The 21983-nt window shown below is 57.1% G+C and overlaps 2 protein-coding genes across 3 annotated transcripts; one reads left to right on the forward strand and one right to left on the reverse strand.

Annotated features, from left to right (window-relative positions):
* Positions 1 to 6838: 6838 nt before the first annotated feature.
* RASD1 (ras related dexamethasone induced 1) lies at positions 6839 to 9868 on the forward strand. 2 transcript variants are annotated; one of them, XM_075515287.1, is made up of 2 exons: positions 6839 to 8236; positions 8592 to 8962. In XM_075515287.1, exons 1-2 carry the CDS (start codon positions 7951 to 7953, stop codon positions 8831 to 8833), a joined length of 528 nt encoding a protein of 175 aa, XP_075371402.1. In that variant the 5' UTR covers positions 6839 to 7950; the 3' UTR covers positions 8834 to 8962. The 2 variants fall into 2 exon arrangements, with proteins under 2 accessions (XP_075371402.1, XP_075371401.1); XM_075515286.1 differs by having other exon boundaries at positions 6850 to 8236; positions 8521 to 9868.
* Positions 9869 to 11767: 1899 nt separating this feature from the next.
* Positions 11768 to 16385, reverse strand: MED9 (mediator complex subunit 9). Its single transcript, XM_075514885.1, has 2 exons — positions 16192 to 16385; positions 11768 to 12594 (listed from the first exon to the last, which is right to left on the reverse strand). The coding sequence occupies exons 1-2, from the start codon at positions 16335 to 16337 to the stop codon at positions 12378 to 12380; spliced, it is 363 nt and encodes a 120-aa protein (XP_075371000.1). The 5' UTR covers positions 16338 to 16385; the 3' UTR covers positions 11768 to 12377.
* Positions 16386 to 21983: the final 5598 nt, after the last annotated feature.

A 21983-nucleotide genomic window follows, 5' to 3' on the forward strand; every position in this document is an offset into this window, starting at 1 on the left:
GCGCTGTCGGACCCCCAGGACCAGCTGGTTGCAGAGCCGGCACGGGCGGGTGCATCCCTCCGGCTCTCGGGGAGGCATCGAGAACCAAGCAGCATCCCTGGAAATGTGGTCCTGGGTGCGTTTTCATAACTTCATGGCTTCAAAATCCAGTGTGGGGCTTGCTGGGCCCGTCTGAGCTTGGCAGGGGGTTTGTTTGCAGCCTTGGGAAACGCCGCACGTGAGGCTGTGTGCAGATAACGCCTCCCTTGATGTTTGGGATGTTTCTCCAGAGCAAACACCGGGAAAGGAGAAACTAGTTAAACCACAACTCCTGCCTGGCAGGGATGGGCTGGTCACCAGGTCCATCGCACTGCGCTGCCTCGGGTCACCCCGTCCTGCTGCGCAGCCCCCGGCAGCGGCCGTGCCCACCCTCACGCTCTGCTTGGCTTTTCCCCGCGTGCCTGTTTGCGTGGCTCCCCGTGTGCGTCTCCCCTCCCTGAAACCGCACGTGATGTTTTATTGCAGGTGGGGGGGATCACCGGTACAAACCCAAACGGCCCCAGCGATGGGCACGCCGTGCCGGGCCAGCTCCATGTTTAGGGGTGTTTCATCCAGGGACAGTTTGGGCTGCAGACGGAGACCGCGTCCTGCGGTCCTTTCCCCGAAAGCAATGGGATGGCAGGGACGCCCAGAACCAGGAACGTGTCCCCGAAGGCCCTGCCCTCCGTTGTGACCACCCGTAACCCCGTGTCCGTGTTTGCTTTCTCCTGGCGAAGCTGCGCTGCCTTCACCCGGGGGAGGGACGGCCACTGGCCCTTAGGTGGCAAACAAACACGATTAGCCAGGAACGGAGAATAAACACACGGCGCAATCAAGGCAGCGCGTGTTGCATCGGCAGAGCGATGGAGAAGTCACGATTCCCACCGGGCTCCTGCCAGGCCCAGCTTGCTGAGTCTGCACTTTTGCTATTCAGGGATACAGAGGGCAACGGGGGGCTCTGGCGATGGCTCCCGCGCCAGTCCCGACGCCGAGGTTGAACCTCCGCACGGCCGTTCGGTGGGCAGGGGAGACGGGCTTGTCTGCCAGCGATTGGGATTTGATGCAAAAGCAAAGATGAGCTTTGAGCACAGGCGGTACGGGGGCTTTCAGGGGCAAGTTGGGGCACTGACTGCTTTAGCAGGGACCCCTTAATCCAGAGAAGGCAGAGGGGGCACACGACAGGACTTATCTTGACAGAGGAATAAGCCAGTCTCCTCTATCCCCGCTGCGTAGGGAAAGCAGTCTGGGCTTTAAATGGTCACAAAGAAATGCAATGGGAAGAACACCCTGGTGGGAAGCTATTTCCAGGTGGGACACCACCGGTGCTGGAGCCCGAACAAATGCCTGGGGCGGGAGCAGGATCCATCCCGCCTCGGCAGAGCCGGCGTTGAGCCGCGTGGGCACCGCTGGCGGGCTCCTGCTTTGGGGTCTGTGGATGCAGGCAGCCCCCATCTCGTGGGTGCCCAGGGGATGCTTCAAAATGACCCCCAGCGCCGGGAGAGCAGCGGCACCCTGTGCCCACCTCCCGCCCTTCACATCCCTCCTGCCAGGGACAGCACGGAGATGCCATCCAACCCACCCCGGCCCCAGCCCACCTCCGCCCTCCACCCCGGGGGGCTTTTACGCATGGAGCTCCCGCCATGTGCCAGAGGACAAGTTAGGAGAGGCTGTTGGCTTTAATCTGCACACTAAAAACCGCCCCGGGACAGCCCGGTGAGCTGGCCACGCTGCGCCGCATCCTCCTTGGATCTTATTTCAAAAAAAAAATCGTAGGAATGTGCTGCTTTTTCCATGTTGCGTTTTCTTCGGAAGGGAATTGTTTACCGAGCGCGGCTGCTTTCTGAATCGGGGTTGCAGGAGGGAGGCAGAGCAGCCAGGGCCCCCCGGGAAGGCGATATCGGGGCTGGGGTCTGCCCGTGGCTCTGCTTCGCTGCTGCACCAGGGCTGAGCGTTTGCAGGAGCCTCTGGGGTCCTCGATTTGGGCACCCGCATGGAGCGAGGCTCAGCCCTTGCTCAGCTCAACTCCCCCAAAGCCCCCCCCCCCAGCCTCAAACCCTGTGCTGGCCTCAGCCCCCTCCAGACCCCACGACCGAAGCAGCGGGGGCGGATGCGGGACCCAGGCACGAAAAACCTCTGGGGTCCAAGCCCTCAGCACCGGCTGCGCATCCCTCTGCCAGCTCCAGCCCGTCGCTGCCCGGCTGGCTCCTTGCCTCCTCTTGGGCTTTTATTTTTGTCCTATAACCCCGGCAGCCGGGAATCGCTATTCCCATGGGAACCCTCCTGAAATCTGTAGCAAGGTGTCCACCGGGGTCACCAAGCCTCCCGCTCCCCTGTGCCCTATATTCCAAGCCCAGTCGCTGCCCATCTCTGGTTACAGGTGACATTTCTCTCTAATCCCAGGGAGGCTGCCGCTCTTTGGAAAGGAGCAGAAGGTGCCGGAGTTTGGGGACATATCCAGGGCACACAAACGCCTTTGTCTATGCCAGATGCTGGCAGGATGCTGCTGCCTCTGAGCAAACGGCGGGCGAGAGGATGGCACGAGATGGGATGGAAACTGGGAGCAGAGGATTCCCAGGGTGCCTCTGGCTCGGGGAACCCCAGTGCTGCTGTGTATGGAGCTCTCGGCCCAGCTGTGCCGCATGGTTATCCACGATGAGTTAATGTCACCTCGGGGTACTCGGAGGGGAGACGTTTCCATGGTGGGAGAGGGGGGCACCGTCCCCGGGGCGGCCGGGCAGCAAAGCCAAGGCCACTGCGGAGTGGTGCCACCAAAACTCCAGCTCTCGCCCTACGCTCGGCCATCCGACACACGTTTGCGCTGCTGGTAAGGAAAGCAGCGGCACCGAGCGATCTGCCGGAGCACGCTGCTTCCCCAGCTTTGCACCACGATACGGGCGTTCAGCCCCTGCCGTGGGTTTTTGGCAAGTTTATCGCAGCAAGCACACACCAAAGATGGGAGAAGGGGAGCAGATGCATCTGGAGACCACGGGACGGCATGAGCCTGCTCCGGGAGCTGCATCGCACCGGGCGCGGGGATGGCGTCTCCGAGGGAGCTCTCACCGCCCCTTGCCTGGATGACTCAAGGAATTGGGGATTTGAGACATGTCTCAGGCTTTCAAGTTCTCTGTTAATCAAATCCCAAATGCTAAAAGGAATCAAGAGACATGAAAAGTGTTGCTAAAGAAGTAGGGGGTGGGTGAAGGAAACAAATAAACCCACCCCCCTGGTCCCCAGTGACAGAGCAGCCTGCTTCTGCATCATATCTCATCTGGGAAAAATTATATGTTGTGAATTACGTGCTTCTTTTGAAAAGCCTTAAAGGAGATTTAATAAAATGAGACAAGCTAATAATATAGGGAATGAATAGCAACCCTGGATGCTGCATCTTGATTTAATCAGATGCTTTTCCCCAGGGGGACAAGCAAGAGCTATAGCTAAAGCCGCTCTTTCCAGCTGCTCCCCTCTTCCTCCGGCCCCTCGCTCCTTCTCCCGTCCCAGGGGAGCAGCCAGGGCAGGATTTGGGGTCCCACAAGACCCCGCTGTTCGCCAGCAGCCGCTGGGAAAGGCACAGTCCACGCTGGTTATTTGTGAGTGGGCTAACGAGCAGCACGCCGGGGTGCCGTACGCCAAAGAGGGAGAGGGTCCCTGTCTGAAGAACAGGTTCCTGTCCTGGGGGAGAAAAGCAGGAATTGGGGAGCCAGGAAAGCCGGGCTGGGGACAGGTCTTGGCTCCGTGCGTGTACTCGCAAAGCCCCGGTCCGGAGCCAGGGAATGCCGTGTGCTGCTGTACAGGGGACAAGCCCTTGGTAGGACATGAAGCATCTTAACAGCAAAGATAAGGAGCTCGTGTCGGATGTGCTCCTCTCCGTGGCCCGGGAGAGGCCACGGGGTCTGCATGTGCCGGGGCGGAAAAGGCACAAACGGCTGTTCCAGTCATGGCTTTTTCACCACTTGGACCCATAGGACCCAGCTGTGAACCGAGGCTGGCTCAACCCCGGGGTGACGATACTTCCCGGCTCCACAGCATGCTCAGAAATCAAAGTCATGTTCTGATGTAATTGTTCTTTTTCAAGTATCCTCCCGCTCGCCTGTCCCTGGGCCGGGAGGCACGATGCACGCTCCTGCCTCCTGGTACATTTTGCTTCCTACATTTTTGCAGAGGCTGTCGCTGCTGCAAGCTTTATTTTGCTGCTTGCACAGTTCGTCCAAGCCGGACCCTGGGGAGCCGCATGTTCTGTTGCCGGGATGTTTGTGTGACTTTCGTGGAATTTCCTTTCCTCAGCCACTTGCTCACCGCCACCGGGCGGGTTTTGTTCATTGGCAGGTGGCTGGTAAACCCAGGAGGATGCAAATAGGGAGAGAAATAGCAAGAAACCAGGGAATGATCTGTGCTGAAGGTGTTCGATTCCATTAAAGGTGTCTGCGGTCCCTGGCTTTCGTGCACAGCAGCCTGCCTGAGGCTCTTGCTGTACCAAGCTGCTGCATGAGTGAGCAAAGAGCCTGTATCCTCCAAAACTGGGAGAGGAGCAAAACACTCTGCAAACGCAGGGTCAAACTCTGCACAGGCGGTACGGCAGCCGTGGGGGAAAATGCTATTTTATCTGCCCCTGCTTAAGACTCAGGCTATTTGCAGTCAGGTCAGAAATAGGTGGTGATTTTTAACAGAGTCATAACCGTGGGAAGGCTTTGCCTCGCAGCGAGGTGGATCCTTTATCATCCATCACTGGCAGCCGGCTCACGGCAAATGTGCTCTGCTTCCACCAGGAGATGAGTTTCTAGATGATCTTGGGGGGACTCAGCCTGATGCCTCGTAATGCTCCTCTCCTTAGGCTCTGCGTGACTCTGCGAGGAGCTGGGCTCTGGGATAGCGCCGGCAGCGCCCACGTCCTCTCCCCGGGAGCTCCTGCAGCCATCAGCTCTCCTCCGCCCACCCGGGATCCCTGCCCTTGCTCCCGGGGGGGTCCCTGGCAGGGTGGCTCCGGTCGCACCCCGCACCCCTGAGCCGAGCCCACGGGATCCTGGTGACACATCTGCCTCGTGGTGTGCTCTGCCGTTGCTGTCACCAAAGAGCCTTGTGCAGGGAGAAAATGGATTTTCCATTGCTGAAGCCTGTTAATCTAAGAGTAGGCTTCGAGCAGGCTATTTTTACCCATTCCTGGCACAATTAATAGTTGTACAGTTAACAATAAACGCCAATCGAGAGATTCGATTTGTCTGTCCCCCAGAGGTCGGCGCTTCCTATTCCCCCCGTTGTTTTCCATCAACTGCTTCAATTAAATGATCTTTTTGTTATTTTGGGGTGATACATTTGTGCTCTGTAATCGGCTATTAAACCTCTTCGCTGTCTCGCACACAGATCAATGAACATGGGAAGCTGTCCCACTTTCTCTCCCCGAAGCGTCCTTGTGCCTCTGCTGCCGGGCAGGATGTTTCCCTGCAGGCAGGGATGGGGCTGCAAGGGGCTGTTTAAACCGCTGCTCCCTTCCACCCCACAGACGACTGCAATTCCTCCGTAAACCTTCGGACAATGTTTAAATTAATGTCCAAGTGTGAGACCACACTCGGGGGAGATGAAAAGCTCAGCAGCATCCGTTTCCCAAGCGGTGCCGATGAAACGCACCACGCTGCGCAAATCTGTGTGTCCCAGCTGTCCCTGAGGTCCCTCTCAGTGTTGTAGGCGAGGATTCTGCTGTCCTGAACCTTATTTAAACATCACCTTTCGCTTTTTTTCCCCTAATAGAACTGCACAGGTTTGGTTTTGGGTTTTTTTTGATTCAAACTTTCTCATCAGCCTGATATGAGAGAGGAGCTTGGCTTCTCCGAGGCCCCGTCTCTGACTCGATGGCACAGAGACCCCTCAGCGCAGCAACATTCCCATTTCCCCAAGGAACATTTCCTGCGTCCCGCTGTCTCAGGAAGATGCTGGTCCAGTCAAGCACGCTGCAGCCCTGCCGTGTCCGGGGCCTGGGGGGCTGCCTGGGCTGGGCCTCGCGTCCAGCTCCAGTGAGACCCACAGCTCAGCACCCGACGAGATCAGGCCCCCGATACGAAGCAGCACCATGCCCCCTGCCCGCCCCGGGAGCAACGCTGCGGCCTGCCCTGCGCCTGTACCCCTGTGAGCATCCTTCCCCCTCCTCCTCCTCCTCCTCCTCCTCCTCCTGGCAGCCCCTCACGGCCCCACAGCGGCTGCCGGGCCCTGCGCTGCAGCTCACGCCCTCAGGCCGAGCCGCCCCCGCCCTGCCCGGGCCGGTGCCGCGCCCCCCGCCCGCGCTGCCCGCGCTGCCCGCGCCGGCCGGGCCCTCGCCTGCCCCCTAGCGGGGGAGTCGGCGCTGCAGCGGCGCCGCACGCGGCGCCCTGGGACCGGGGTCGGGGCTGGGGTCGGGGTCGGGGCTGGGCAGGGGCTGGGGCTGGGGCTGTGCTGGGGTCGGGGCTGAGGCTGGGGTCGGGGCTGAGGCTGGGGTCGGGGCTGCGCTGGACTGGGGCTGGGCTGGGGTCGGGGCTGGGGCCGGGGTCGGTGCTGGGCTGGGGCTGGGGCTGAGCTGGGCTGGGGCTGGGGCTGAGCTGGGGTCGGGGCTGGGGCCGGGGTCGGGGCTGGGCTGGGGCTGGGGCTGGGGCTGGGGCTGGGGCTGGGGTCGGGGTTGGGCTGGGACTGAGCTGGGCTGGGGTCGGGGCTGGGGCTGCGGTCGGGGCTGGGCTGGGGCTGGGGCTGGGGCTGGGGCCGGGGTCGGGGCTGGGCTGGGGCTGGGGCTGGGGCTGAGCTGGGCTGGGGTCGGGGCTGCGGTTAAGGGGACAGCAGCGATGCAAAGCCCTCCTTCAGGCGGGCACCGCGCAGCCTCCAGCCCGGGCTGCAGTGCCCGGTGGGACGGAGATTTCTCTCTGCTCCCGTCCCCTGCCCCGGGTACAGGAGCACCCGCCGTACGGGGTCTTTCCTGCGGGGCAGGTGCCCGCACACCCGCTTCTGCACCGAGAGCAAGTGTAAAACGGAGCAAAACCACGCCGGAGAGCGGGCCGGGACCCCCCGGCACTCCCCGCCCCGGGTCCCGGTCCCCGGGCAGCGCGGCTGGCCAAGGGGTCCCGCTCGGGGCGACCCCACTGCAGGGCGAGCGGAGCCCCGGGAGCCCCGAGCCGGCTGCAGGGCGCCGGGAGCCCGCACCGGGCTGCGAACGGGACGGATACAAAGCACCGGGTCCCTGGGCTGAGCTGCAAAAGGGCTCGGCTTGCAAACGGGACCGGGAGCCCGCACCGGGCTGCGAACGGGGCTGGGCTGCGCAGCACCGGGAGTGGGAACCGGGCTGCAAACGGGACCGGGCTGTGCAGCACCGGGAGTGGGAACGGCGCTGCAAACGGGACTGGGCTGTGCAGCACCGGGAGTGAGAACCGGGCTGCAAACGGGACGGGGCTGCGCATTACTGGGAGTGAGAACCGGGCTGCGCAGCACCGGGAGCCCGGTCGGGGCTGTAAAGGGTCCGGCTGGCAGAGCACCGGCAGCGCGACCCGGGCTGCAAACGGGACTAGGCGGCCAAGCACCGGGAGCCCCAACCGGGCTGCAAACGGGACCGGGCTGTGCAGCACCGGGAGCCCCAACCGGGCTGCAAGCGGGACCGGGCTGTGCAGCACCGGGAGTGCGACCCAGGCTGCAAACGGGACCGGGCTGTGCAGCACCGGGAGCCCGGCCGGGGCTGCGGCGGGGGAGCGGGCCGGGCACGGAGCCCTGCGCTGACTCAGCCGCCGCCGCCGCCCCGGGCCGTGACGCGCCGAGGGGCGGTCGCTGCCGCCTCCATATAACGCGGCGGCGGCGGCGGCGGCCGTGCAGAGCTGACAGCGGCCTTTCCTGCGAGGGGAGAGGGGCTGAGCAGCCGGGCAGACATCGCCTTCCTCCTCCTCCTCCTCTTCCTCCTTCCTCTCGGTGCAAGCTGCCCCTTCGCCGGCTTCAATGAAACTGGCAGCGATGATCAAGAAGATGTGTCCCAGCGAGGCCGAGCTGAGCATCCCCGCCAAGAACTGCTACCGCATGGTCATCCTGGGCTCCTCCAAGGTGGGCAAGACGGCCATCGTCTCGCGCTTCCTCACCGGCCGCTTTGAGGAGCAATACACGCCCACCATCGAGGACTTCCACCGCAAGTTCTACAGCATCCGCGGCGAGGTCTACCAGCTCGACATCCTGGACACGTCGGGCAACCACCCCTTCCCAGCCATGCGCCGCCTCTCCATCCTCACAGGTACTTGGTTGGGGAGCACTAGGAGGAAGGGGGGGTTCCCTTGCCAGATTTCAGGCTTTCTTGCCCAGTTTGGAGATGTTTCTCCAGTCCCGAGAGGAGGGAGGTGGGATTTTGTGTGTGCACGGAGCGGGCAACTTTGCTCCCATCACGGGGTGGGATGGGAGGATGAGGGACCCAGGTGCTGCCTGGTCCTTCCCTCCCCGGGTCTCTGTATGGCTTACGCAGCGGGTGTCTGTGTGTGTCCCCGTCCCTGCAGCCGTCTCACGCTTCCTCTTTGTCCCCAGGAGATGTGTTCATCCTCGTGTTCAGCCTGGACAACCGGGACTCCTTTGAGGAGGTGCAGCGCCTGAAGCAGCAAATCCTGGAGACCAAGTCATGCCTGAAGAACAAAACCAAGGAGAACATAGAGGTGCCCCTGGTCATCTGTGGCAACAAAGGCGACCGGGACTTTTACCGGGAGGTGCAGCCCCGGGAGATCGAGCAGCTGGTGGGAGGGGACCCCAAAAAATGCGCCTACTTCGAGATCTCGGCCAAGAAGAACAGCAGCCTGGACCAGATGTTCCAAGCACTCTTCGCCATGGCCAAGCTGCCCAGTGAGATGAGCCCCGACCTGCACCGCAAGGTCTCGGTCCAGTACTGCGACATCCTGCATAAGAAGGCGCTGAAAGGCAAAAAGCTGCTGAAAGAAGGGGGCCGGGGCAGCACGGAGGAGGCGTACGGCATCGTGGCCCCCTTTGCCCGGCGACCCAGCGTCCACAGCGACCTCATGTACATCCGGGAGAAAGCCATCGGTGGCGGGCACGGCAAGGAGAAGGACCGCTGTGTCATCAGCTAGGAGCCCCCCGCTCGCCCCGCGACGGGAAGGAAGGAAGGAAGGACGGGAGGGGGGAAAGATGCTCGTTTCTGAATTGACTTTGGGCAGGCAGGAGGGTGGGCAGGTGCCCACCCGGGCAGAGAGAGGGTCGCCTCTTCCCCAGCCTCCCTCCTCCCGAGGGATCGCTTTCATCAGCTCCCTCCCCTGGGGGTGCATTTTGGGAGCGAGGGATGCGAAGGGGGAGGCTTTGGAGGGCAGGAGGGGGGTGTCGGTGGGATCAGCCTCCTCTGGGCAGAGAGAGAGGGAAAGGGCGAGCTGCTGAGCAGCCAGGTGGGAGGATGAGCGTGGAGGGCACAGACCTTGGGTTTTCTTTCCCTCCCAAACCACCCAGCCTCGGGCACTGCCTTCAGGAGGGAGGGCTGGCAGCGCCTGCTTGGAGCTTTGGGGTTGGTTTTTTGTTGTTTTGTTGGTTTTTTTTAACTTGAGAAGCTGTGCACGGACTCTGGCTCTGTGTCGTGTGTTCCTCTGTGTCTGCGAAACACGTGCAGAAGACACTCCCAAACTGTTGCAAAGACATTACAGAGTTACAGCCCCGATGGACCAAAAAACTGACTCTTGTTTACATTTGTCTTGTCTGATTTGCAAGATTTGGGGAGGGTGGGGGGAGTGGGAAGGGTTTTTAAAATAAGAAAATAATAGGCACTTTATGTAGGTATTGGTTGTCATTGACACGAACAAAAAATCTTCAAGTGTTTCTACTGTGGGTGAAACTTGATGTTTTATATTTTCTACAAATTAATAAAATCTTTTTAAAACGACACCTGTGGGTTTGCTTTTGCTTCCTCACCCGGCCCCATAGCAAAACCAAATCCTGTTAAACTGAGACCTGAGCCCAGCTCCGAGGTGCTAAAAACAGCCTCTCAACTCAATCCCTTTATTACCCCATTTTCTCCGACTCCCAGTGCAAAGGTTTCCGTCTCTGCAAGCAGCCGATTTCTTGCCACACGGGGTAACGAGGGGCCACGCACAGAGTTAGTTACTCAAACGGGTCACCGAGCCAGGACTCTTTCCTCACTTCACTAACGCCGAGTTACGATCCTGCCAACCCCATGACACGCCAGGCATTGGCATGTCATTCACTGCAGAAACCGAGCAAACTGACATCACTTCATTATAAAGCGCTGACTGTGTTTCGTGCTTTTTCCCCGATTAACTAAGCACACTTTAATGATGTCAACAGAGAGTGATTCATTTGCACCCCGTCTGGGATATTGTTTTTATTTTGCAATATGAGTAAAGGAAGTACTTTGCTCGAAAGGTCACCTTTCCATCTGATGGTTTTTAATCTCTTCCCAATAACAAGTCACAGTAACCATTGCTAGAAGTGAAAGGGAAAGGGGAAAGCTCTTCAAAGAACAGCTCTCCCTGGCTCCAGCTTCTCTCTCAGTTCATCTTCAGCCCCCATTCCTCCCCCAGGCATCAGAACCGATCTATGTTTAACACATATTAATGGCAAAAAAATTCTATCAAAGCCACAAAACGAAGGTGGGTGAGTGAGACTGCAAACCAAACTGCTTCAGTTTCGTTTGAAACTTGGATTCAAGTTGAGAGTTAACTTGTTCCTGTGCTAAGTGCCAGACACTTCTTTGGAAACACGTTGTTTCTTCCAGCTCCGCATATGCCCTGATTTCACAGGAACAGCAACTGGCAAAAAAAGGGAAACCACTGTCCAGGCATGAGACACAAGAATTTATTGAGCTGAGACAGGCAATGGCTAGCAGAAAGGTAATTTCGGTAATAAAAAGAGTGTACATTGTGCTTTGTTTATCTTGGTGTTCTGCTTTACTCAGAGTTTACACACTGGCACCTTCCCAGAGAAAGTACTAGTAAAGCATTCCAGTGGGGACAGAGTAATCTCTAGGCTACAGGTGTGTCGCAACCATCCCAGCTCCCAACGAGCAGAATTACTTGCCTTTTGGTTTAGGAAAGGAAAAGCCTACCCAAACAGACCTCGCTTCTCTTCTTTTGAAGGCACGAGTGCTACCTGCCTTCGGATGCTGGTTCTCACCAGATACTGTATTTCACTAGCTGGTTTTTCACCCCTTCCGCTACCAACCTGCACCATCTTTCAGCATAATTCAGAGAACCGTGAGATTCAAGGTCCCGTCACATCTTTGTTAGTCGGCGAGATGCAGCGCTGCTTACCAGGTTGTCATCTGCCACCGTAAGAGCTAACAGCGGGAGGACAGAGGGCAGGGAGCCCCAAGATCCATCTGAATGCGATACAACATTTGAGAACTTCCCATCAGCCGCTGGCAAATGTCCAAGCCACTCAAATGCTTGTGTTTGTGGGAAGCCCCTGGAGCACTTTGGATGTGGAACTAACCCGTCCTGTTGAGCCTGACCTCTGTCACATACAGAAAAACTAAAAGCTCTTGTCATTTATGCCCTTTGTTTTGGTTCTGCTTGCCCTTCGTTTTAAGAGCAAGATGCCCAATGTACTGTCTACAAGCTGCACTCACCCAAGGAGATGTACGCACCCAAAGCCTACTGAAATCCACTCCCCTGGCAGTCCCCGCTTTGCTCTCCCAAGTCACCCTGCTTCCAAAAAAGCGATGTGAAGACACAGGAGCTGGGCCCAGGCTACGCGTGTCCTCTGCGCTGCCAAAGTCCTGCCCCTGCTCAGCCCACATCCACTCAGTGAATACACAAGAGGGGCAGTTGGGAATTTCTAAATCTTTACTCATCTCAGACACAACCATCACTTGATTAAAAAGAGAGAGAGAGAAATACAAAAGTAATTGAAAGCAATCATTCCTCTTTCGACACAGACTGGAAAGTGCCCCAGAGACCCTTTCCAGGAGCAGGGCCAAACAGCTCACACTTCCCTCTTGTGCTCCCTTTTGATGTCTGGCCACTTGTGTCAGTTCAGAAGTGAAAAAAAATTGCAGAAAATGCCTTCTTTTTCTTGTTGAAGTTAACCAGCAGGTACTTTGACCCTTAGCAAGGAGAAAACATAACGTCTCCTGCTTGCTTGAATGTAAAAAAAAAAAAAAACCACCCCACCCCAAGAGAAAACAGAAGAGATGCATACATAAATGCACAGTCCTACAGCAGACCAAAGTGAACGTACCGCTGTAATCATCACGTGAGGCACACAGTGTTCCGGTTCAGCGTCACATGCCTGTGATCCACACAGACACAACTTCAGAGCAATGCGACCAAAAAAGCGTAAAAGAAAGAAAAGTAAACTTCTGCCACCTTTTTCTCTCCTGATCAGCCAGAAGAGGAGGTATCTCGGACCCGGAAAGCAGAGCTGCACCCTTCCTACTCCTTGGGGATTTCAAACATGCAAAGGCTCTTGTACTTCTGCAGCAGTTCATTTTTGGTCCGGACCTGCTCCCGCAGGTTCTGCAGCTGCTGCTGCTGCTGCTCTGGGCTCACACCGATGCCGGGCATGGAGCTGATCAGCTTCCTCATCTCCTGGAACTTGTTCTTGAGCTCATTCAGCACCTGGTGAACATCCTGGCTGTCCTTGTCCATGCTGCAGAGGAGAAAAAATTGAGACACTGTTGAATTCTATTGGAAAGACCCCTTCAGCCCGCAGGGGTGACTGTCATTTCCAGTACAACCAGGGTGTAAGTGGGAATTCACTAGGAAACTTTTGGTGTTGGTATCTAGCTACACACATCTAATTAACCTATCCCAATAAAATGGACACAGATAGATATACAGACTGGGTAGCCTCTGGGGCAAACTGGTTTCCTGCTAATTTCCAGCACAAAATCCAGTTACCTCAGGACCCATCAACCAGGGTAGGAGCCGGTCTGCAGCTTTAAAACATTACCATGGAGCAGGCTAACTTCTCCCTGTGTTTGAACTCCTGTATCTCTCTTTGGGAAGGTAAGATTACATACGCGTGTTGTGTGTAGGCACCTGGAAAAAAAGATCTCAGTCTGATCCGTGACCTGTTGCTGCTGTAATACAAAAAATCAATGCAGTCAAACAGCTTGACAGCGGAAAATAGAAACTGTTCCCCAAAGTATCAGAGTATCCAATGGCAGAGAAAAGGGTACTTTGGAGCTTTAAAACAACTCTCTGGGGATGTATACCTAATAAAAGAGAAGCAATAGCTTTTTTTTTTTTTTTTTTTAAGAGCAGCACAATTGGTCCTGCAGCCAGCTCTGTGCTTTTCAAGGATCAGTGTTGTCTGAGGCAGCGTCTGCCCTCAAACCCTCATTAGTATCTGCCTCAGCTTTGTTAGCACCAGTGAGAAGTTTTACTGATTCCAGTCGAAAGCGAGTCCCCGCTTCCAGGGCGCCTGTTAATAACGAGAGCGGGATTCTAATGGTCTTTGAAATCTGGGAGCCTGTTCAATAGCCAGACCTAAAAATAAATCCGCTTGGCATGACCAGGGCAGAGAGGTGCTCGATTATAACTTTGAGGAATCGTGACATGGCTGAGAGCAAAACTTTTAACCAGATGGTCCCCGTTCATTTAAAAAGCCTGTTGGAACAAAATATTCATTACTCCCTTCTAAATAAAACTGCAGCTGGTACTATAATGTATCCCCATTATGCAGGCATTCGTGGTCAGGTTGGCAGTGGAAAAGTACAGGCACACACACAACCCCATGGCACATCTGGGGAAAGATGAGTTGACACTGCCTTTAATCTACGATAGCTGCAGGCTGGCTTTGAGAGGGACATCCTCCCCACTCCAGGTCTCCCCAAGTCTTGTTTCCTTCCCCACAATTAGAGAACTGATGGCTGCCTGTTCGGCTGGTTGATCCAAAGGAATAATTATTTCAGGTTTGGGTTTTTTTTTTCCTGATGGGTGGTTTTCCTGCTGGATGAAGCCACTGACTCCCTCTTTGAGGGCATGGACAGACAGGGGTGAGGAGGTGTGGGAAGAGACTGCAGCTGCCTGCAGTAACACAGGATTCAACGCAACGTCCAACCACAGCCTGTGCTGATGGACCGCACATAAGACCTCCCTTCAGGCAGTGTTCTTCATTACACCAGCACAACCCACCGTTGGTGGAGCCACGCGCTGGGACGTCGGCGGCAATGCCATTGGACTGTACAAGGGTGAAAATACCAGCAAGCCCCGCTTGGGAAAACTTTCTCGGGACCCAAACAACAGGAAAGAGCACGTGTCCTTGAATGTAAGCAAATTTACGCGACACATCCTCGCTCCCGAGCACAGAGTCACCTTGGAGATGTGTCTTCACAGCTGAGTCAGTGGCAAAACAGCAGGGCTGGGCTCTGCGACTAGCGGCTGTGTTAAAGGATAATACGTTTGCCATCTGTCAGGGACATGAGGCAACACATCCCACCGCTTGCCTCTGTGGTCCTACCCGTCTGCAGCACTGCTCAGCATACCTACGTCTGCTCAAGCCACCCAGGAAATGCCGTGTGCGAAACCAAGTGAGGTAGTTGGGTAGCGGGAGTGGGTGGCTCAGTGGGACAGGGCACAAGATATCCTAGGGTCTGTCATCTGCGGGTCACCATGACCTGCTCGGTGACATGTAGGAATCTGGGAGGTCTCGGCCCATGGCTACTGCCCACTTTGCTTATGTACGTGTATGCACCTGGCAATGGGCTTAGCCTCGCTTCTGTGGTCTGGATGGATCAGGCAGAATCGAGGTCGGGGACAACTGTCCACCTCCAGCACAACGGGGAGACTGAGGGAAATCAGAGGGTTTGCGTTCTCACGCCCGTTCTGTATCTGGACTGGTGTATCGGGGTATTCAGTCCTTCATTGCCATGGCTCTCAGGCTGCAGAGTCGTTAAGGGTGAACCCCTCTCACTGTTCAGACATCCTTGATACAAGTGAAACAGCAGCAGGACACAAACCAGCCTCAGCTCCTAAATAAGCACACAGGGAAAGGGCAGCCAGGCCCACAACCAGTAACAAGGGAATTCATGCTTCCCATGCCTTCTGCCTCACCCCGCAGTGTGCCCAAGTGAGAGCATGGAGCTGGCCTGGATGAATGTTCGTGGCAGAGCCATGCCCCTACCGGGACCTCAGACAAGCATCTCTGAAAGGGTTATGCTGGGCCAGAAACACCCCAGTTCCCAGGTAAACCCCAGTACCTTTTACCCCTACAGTACTGATCTGGAACCGGGAAGAGAACAATTTAACCCGTACCACTGCAGAAGTCATCTTCCTTTTTACAGTTCCCCAGAAATGGGCTGCATTCCTGCCCCAGCACTGCCTGTACTTTCTGAGGCTGTTATCAGCCAAACAGTACAGTAATCTGCAGCAATAACCCAGCGCACGTACAACGCTCCTGCTCCTGGCTGTGAATGGTGGGGCAGTGTACCTGGGCTATCGGAGCACCTGCACTGCCCGGGTGTCCCAAACACCACCCGGGTACCGGCGTGACTCAGAGCGGAAATGCACTTGGGGCTGGGCCAGCTCCCTCTGACACTATTCCCAGGGACTACTGTTGGGAGAAAAAGGGCAAAGGAGATGCTGGGAAGTTGGAGAGCATCACTAGAGCGGTGACGCCGTTGCCCTGCTCCCCATCCAGGGCACCCCAATGATGTTGGCGGTTGGAGAGCGTGATTAGAAGGAGGGTCCCATTGTTGTGCTCCCCATCCAGGGCACCTCAGGGATGCTGAGGGCTGGAGACCATCATTAGAGAGGGATCCCATTGCCCCACTCCCTGTCCAGGGCACCCCGAGGATGTTGGTGGTTGGAGAGCATCATTCCAGGGGGGGACCCCTTGCCCTGAGATGCTGAGGGTGGGAAAGCATCGTTAAAGGGGGGACCCCATTGCCCTGCTCCTCATCCAGGGCACCCTGGGGATGTTGGGGGCTGGAGAACACCATTAACGGGGGATCCCATTGCCCCGCTCCCTGTCCAGGGCACCCCGAGGTTGCGGGGGCCGGGCGAGCATCATTTGAGGGGGGACCCCATAGCCCTGCTCCCCACCCGGGGCACCCCGAGGACGCCGGGGGTCAGACAGCATCAGTAGAGGGGGGTGGCTGGAGCAGGGACGAGGTCCCCGCGCCGGGCCCGGTGCAGAGCAGCTCCTGCCATGCCGTGCCCGGCGGGGAGCGGGGGGGGGGGGGGGAGGGCGGTCCGGGGGAAGGCCCGGTGCCGACGCCCCGGTGGCCGTGGCCGCCGTTACCATTTGATGATGTCGTGGACGAGCGGCAGGAAGGAGAACTCCTCCTGCGCGGGCGGCGGCGGCGGCGGCGGCGGCTTCTGCTCGGCGGGCGGCTCGGGCGGCGGCGGCTCCTCGGCGGCGCGAGCGGCGGCTCCCCCCGAGGCCATGGCGGACCCCGGCCGGCGGCCGCGGCGCCGCGCAGTGACGGAGCGGGGCGGAGCTCGGCCGCGCCGCACCGCCTCGCCAGCGCCGGGGCCTGGCCTGGGCCTTCCCCGAGCTTGGGCCTGGGTCTGCGCCGGGGCCTGGGCTGGGCCTTCCCCCGAGCTTGGGCCTGGGTCTGCGCCGGGGCCTGGGCTGGGCCTTCCCCCGAGCTTGGGCCGGGGCCTGGGCTCTGGGCTTGGGCCTGGGCCGGAGTCAGGTCTGGGCTTGGGCCTGCGCTGGGGCCTGGCCTGGGCCTTTCCCTCAGCTTTGGTCTGGGCTTGGGCATAGGCCTGGGCCTGAGCCTACACTGGGGCCTGGGCCTGGGCCTTCCCGTGAACTTGGGTCTGAGCTTGAGCTTGGCCTTGGGCGTGGGACTGCTCTGGGGCCTGAACCTGAGCCCGAGCCAGGTCTGGGTCTGGGTCTGAGCTGGAGTTGGGGTCAGGGCTTGGCCTGGGCCTGAGCCTGAGCCATGCCCCTGCGCCCCCCCCCAGCAATGCCCGCTCCCTCCCGAGCCCCCTGCACCCCGCTGGCGCATTGCCCCGTGCAGGACCGAGCTCTGCGCAGGAGGTGGGGGTTGGAGGAAGGACAGAGCGTGGGGTCCTGCACCCCGAGGGCAGGGCAAGGAGAAGGGGTCCCAGGAACCGTCCCGCACTGGCCTGGCAGCAGCTCCCCACCCCTCAGAGCACTCAGATCAGTGTCCCAAGCCTGCGTGCATCCCTCCCTTTCAAGCCAAATCTTGGGAGGAAAAATTGTGTTATTCTGTGTCAAATCAGTAACCACAGCAGGGTTTCGCTGTCTCTTTTAGATCCTAGCTTTCTGCCATGATTTTTCATTAGTTGGTGCCCTTAGTTTGACTTCAATGCAACTGGGGACAATATGTCGGGGGGGCTGAGTGACGGGGACGTGGTCTTTGTAATGCCTTAAAGACGGATGCTTACGCAGGACCAGGCTTTCTGCCCGAGGGAGGAAGCACGGCTGACATCAGTCGGAGGGAAAGCAAGCTGGAGCGTTGGCTGAGAGCCTGGGCTGCAAACTGGAAGAATCTGGAGGAAGAGAGAGAGAAAACTGGTGTCAGGGCTGGGACCGCTGTGAAGCTGGGAGAGGGGGAAGAAACGGGGCTCTGGCGTGACTGACCTGCGGGTGGAAGAGGCGGCCCGAGATGGCATGTGGTCGAGGCTGGGAGATGGAGGATGATGCCCTTTTGCACTAAACGGCCTCAGAGTTTGCTTCACCAAACGGCTGCCGCTGTGTTTAAACCCCTCTATCAACACAAAGGATCGCAGCGCTAATAATACCAGCCACAGTTATGAGGTTTTCTTTCTGGGTTGGCTTAGAGAAAATGCATAATTTAATTTTTCATTTGAAATAGGCCCCCCTGCTCAACAGTTATGGGCTGAGGATGACTGGGAAGGCAATTTTCTTTTTTAAACCCCATTTCTTTCAAAAAGCAAACAGAGGCTATTTATATATCAAATGAGAATGCTGGTAACCATTTAAGCACGTGGAGTATTGACTGTTTGCTCTAAATATAGCAGATGCAATCGCTCGCTTTGTTCCTCCTGTCAGGAATAGATCCCGGCTCGCGCGCTGATGCTGGCATGTGCGAAGGAGCCCAGGGGAGCCCAGGTCCTGCTGAGCAGATCCCTGCGGGGAGGCTGGTGGTATTTATGGTCCTTGACTGAGCCAAGCAGGAGGTACAGGATGCCGCGTCCTTCGCATGGGGCTGAGCCGAGAGGTTCATTTCTGTCACTTTTTATGGGCTGTTTCTAAAGCGAGGCTTCATTCAGGCTCCGTGGGGGACGCTTTCCTCTGTACTGTGCTGGTTTTAACTCTCCCCTGGACTTTACGGAGGAGGGCGGCTAATTGCTAGGCTGCTGGACGCCTGCCTCTGATGGATGAGTCAGGCAGTCGTTAGAGCAGGTGACAACACGCAGATACCATTCAGCCGTACCTAAAGCGATGTCAGTCAGCGTTTGTTTGTACCATTCAGTTCCCTTTTTGGGTCATGCATTCCCACAGCAGCTGGAACACACAGCTTTATCTAGTTGGCGTTCCTCCCTGTCTCTGCTTCTCACCTTCCCTTTCTTGCAGGAACAGCTCCTCCAGCTCCCTCAGGTGACCCATCTCTGTCCTTTGGGGCTTGTCATGTCTCGTGGCAAGTCCAGGGGAGAGCGAAGATGTTTTGCGGTAGGGTTGTGGTTCAACAGGCTCCTCCATCACTGAAGGTGGTGGTGAATTGGTCTGATGAGACTGTGTGGTCACCATTTGAGTGTCAAGCTGTGCGAGGGGCACAGTAGAGCTGTTGTCTGTACCGGGACGGTGCGTCCATATCCCTGGTGAGGACTGCGGGGAGAGGTGAGACCCAGCTGACAGGTTGGGGAGGGAAGAGGAGACATGCTTTTGGGCACGCAGACAAGTGTTGACCTCAGCTGAGGAGTAGTGCTGGTGTGCCCTAACCTTTACCTGACTTTGTGGAGCTCCAAGCTGTGAGACCCTTGTCCCCATGAGGTGACTATTTGATGACCTGGGTTACGTCCTTGTAATGCAGTTCCTAGCAGATATCACCACCGGCATGGTCCTTCCCCTCTACCTCAACTTTGCAGTCCTGTCGGGGTCTCCATCTGGGACGGAAGGGCTGAGTCTGACCGTCCGCTGTTCTCCTGTGGAGCTGGTGTTGGTCTGCAGTTCTTCCTAATTTTCAGTCTGGATTTTTTCACCCGCTGTCAGATCCTCAGCAGAAGGACTTGAATGAGTAACCTACGAGAACTCCTAGTGAGGCCGCTAAAGCATGAACGAAGATGCTTAGTGCTGAATGAGGAGAATAGTTTTCCCCCTGGATTTGGTAATAAACATGAAGTGCAAATCATCGACCTGTTTTTCCTCAGTACGCATTCGATTGTGGCTCTTTGTATAATTGACTTGCTGGACAGCCGGTTTCTGAAATGTGCAAATGTCTCCAAACCACCTGATCTCCTGCATCTTAAAGCCATCACCTACAGTCATTGCTCATCCAGACATTTGGTTAACCCGTTATCCTAAAAACCAGCTGATCAAATAATCCGTATCCAGAGCCTCTTTTGTTATTGCCCGTTTCCTTTATGATACCAATGTTACTCTTTTTTTTCTGTCATTTCTATACAAATTGCATCTCTTGTCTGCTTCCAAGGGTAACTTTTGAGGGATTTACCACCAGTTATTTAATTCAGCACCAGGTGAATCTGTGCCTTTCACCGTTTCCTTACAGTGACTCGATGTTTTTATATTGATGGTCTGGCATTTCACCAGGCTCTGCTTCTCGCTGCTGGACCATCTGGAGCCTGTTGTGCTGTTTCCACCAGCTCTGTTATCATTTTTTACTATGTGGCTATCACTAGGTTGAACTTTATCTCTTCCTCCTGCCCCTGCACTGCATCGTCAGTCTGAATTTTCTATTTAAGTCTTGCTAAGCTGCCGTGGTGGGATAAATCTGTATTGCTTAGTTGGGAAGGTGTTGTCAGGGTTGTGGCCACCTGGGATGGGGTGATCGGAATGAGAAGTTACAGCTCCAGCCCTTGGCTGTGGTCAGCAGCACAGAAACGTTGGACCTTTTCGTTAAGTCATGACTGTGATCCTGCAACTGCTCAGGTTCCTTGAGATCCCCCTAATTTTGACCAGATGGGAATTTGGTCTCAGGCTCTGCCTCATCTTGACTCCTGGCATCATGCAGGGACCGTTTCAGCGCCCTGGTGTCCCTGGCTCCTCAGAGGTGCTGATGGGAATGGGGGGGTCATAAGCCAAGCTTCATCCTTTGCTTCCAGAGAACCAAAAGAACTTCCTTTGAAGCCAGAGAGATTTAGTCCCTGGAGGTCTGGCCGGCCCCAGACACGCAGCCCTGCACCAGCACATGTTCCCAGAGCTGCCGGTGCCCTGGGTACCATCAGGGTTTAAGATCCAGCTGGTGTCAACAAGCAGCACCAAATGTGTCCGAAGCACCCCGGTGCCTCCCGGAGCTCACCCCGCTTTGGCAGAGCCATCAGCTGCTGGAGAAAACTCTGCAGTGCCCCGTCCCAGGGCTGCCACGGGGAGGAGGGCCATCGTCCCGTGGCCCGGGAGATGCCGTCCTTGAGCGTGGCTGCCTCTCCCAGGGAGCCCGGCACATGGGGCAGAGCCTGGGAACAAGAGGTGCCACAGGAGGTTTGGCCAAGCTGCTTGTAGCTCCGGGTTGGGTGACGGAGCTGTAGGGCATTGGCCTGGCCGTGAAGGCCAGTGCTTCGGTGTACCGAGCCTCGGGAGGAGAATGGGGACGATTCAAGGGCACGGGGAGTGTCCAGCCATCTCGTGATGTTCACTGATGCCACCCCACCGCTGAGCAAACTCGGAGGCTGGCCCGGGCTGCGTGCCACCCCGGGGGAGGTACCCAAGCCAGCGCGTGGGCAACGGGAGCACGGAGGGCTTCTTGCGCAAGGTTGGCTACGCAGAAACATGGATCCAGGAAAACACGCAGACGGATCAGCCGCAGCCCCCAGCCTGGCCCATCTCCGGGTGCAAGCGGCTCCGAAGCTCAGTGCCTCGGGCGGGCAGCGCTGTGCGGTGGGGCATCCTGGGGCGGTGGGTCCTGCGAGCCACCAGTCCCCGCAGGGTCCCACCAGGTCATCCCAGAGCCAGGCTCGAGCACTCCCAGCCTCAGTTTCCACCCTGTGCAAAAGGGCGAAACTCGCCTTGCAGGAGCTTGGAGTGTGAATTTGGGGTGTTCCTGAGGAAACCTACCCCTGCAGAGGGAAGTGCCCTTGTTATCACGGGACAAAACCAGCCCCAGATCGCTGCTGGCTCTCACCCGCAGCAGGGTGACTCAACAACGTCCCTGCCATTACATTATTTACAAACAATGAGTTAGCCACAAAACATGTGCCACGAAACACACGAGGCAGCTGCGCTTGCGCTCTCGATACGCAGTCGTGGGCTTGAAGCAATGCTGCAAAAGCCTGCACCAGTGCCCAGCCTGGGCAAGGATTGCTTTCCCGACCCCCTGGGTGCACACCTTGTGCATTGGGAAGGAAGGTGGTGGAGCGGGACAGCACCTACGTGTGCATCCCTGGGCACGCGCATCCCTGTGTGCATCCCTCTGCGTGTGCGTGCATCCCTCTGCGCGTGCATCCCTGTGTGCATCCCTGTGCTCGTGCATCCGTGGGTCCCAGAGCAGCGCTGCCCGGTGCGTGGGCACGGTGCGGGTTTCCACAGCTCGCTCTGTTCGGAGGACAGACTTGGCGAGAGAAATTTATCTGGATGCATGTAGCAGAGACTTGCTAATGGAGCCGCATTAAGGACTTTATTGAAATCCCTGCTCCTTTTCTGGGTGTAGTTCTTATTCTGCTAAAGTGGGTCAGGCTTTGTTTGTGTGTTTGTCAGGTTCCCTTCAAGTGTGGCAGGAAAAGCCATTACCTGATGTTTGAGCACTTCAGAATGTTGCTCTTTGGTTACTTAACACAGGAGGAGGGGAAAGGAGCTTTGCTCGGACTTTGTTTTGGCACCACTGAAAAGGCATCAGGTTAAGATTTTAGCCTGTCCTTTGCTCAAATTGCAAATACCATTTCGCTATAATTGGCCTAATTACTGAAAACAGGCAAATTTTACGT

The sequence above is a fragment of the Mycteria americana genome, chromosome 12 (assembly GCF_035582795.1).
Source record: "Mycteria americana isolate JAX WOST 10 ecotype Jacksonville Zoo and Gardens chromosome 12, USCA_MyAme_1.0, whole genome shotgun sequence".
Classification (NCBI taxonomy): domain Eukaryota; kingdom Metazoa; phylum Chordata; class Aves; order Ciconiiformes; family Ciconiidae; genus Mycteria; species Mycteria americana.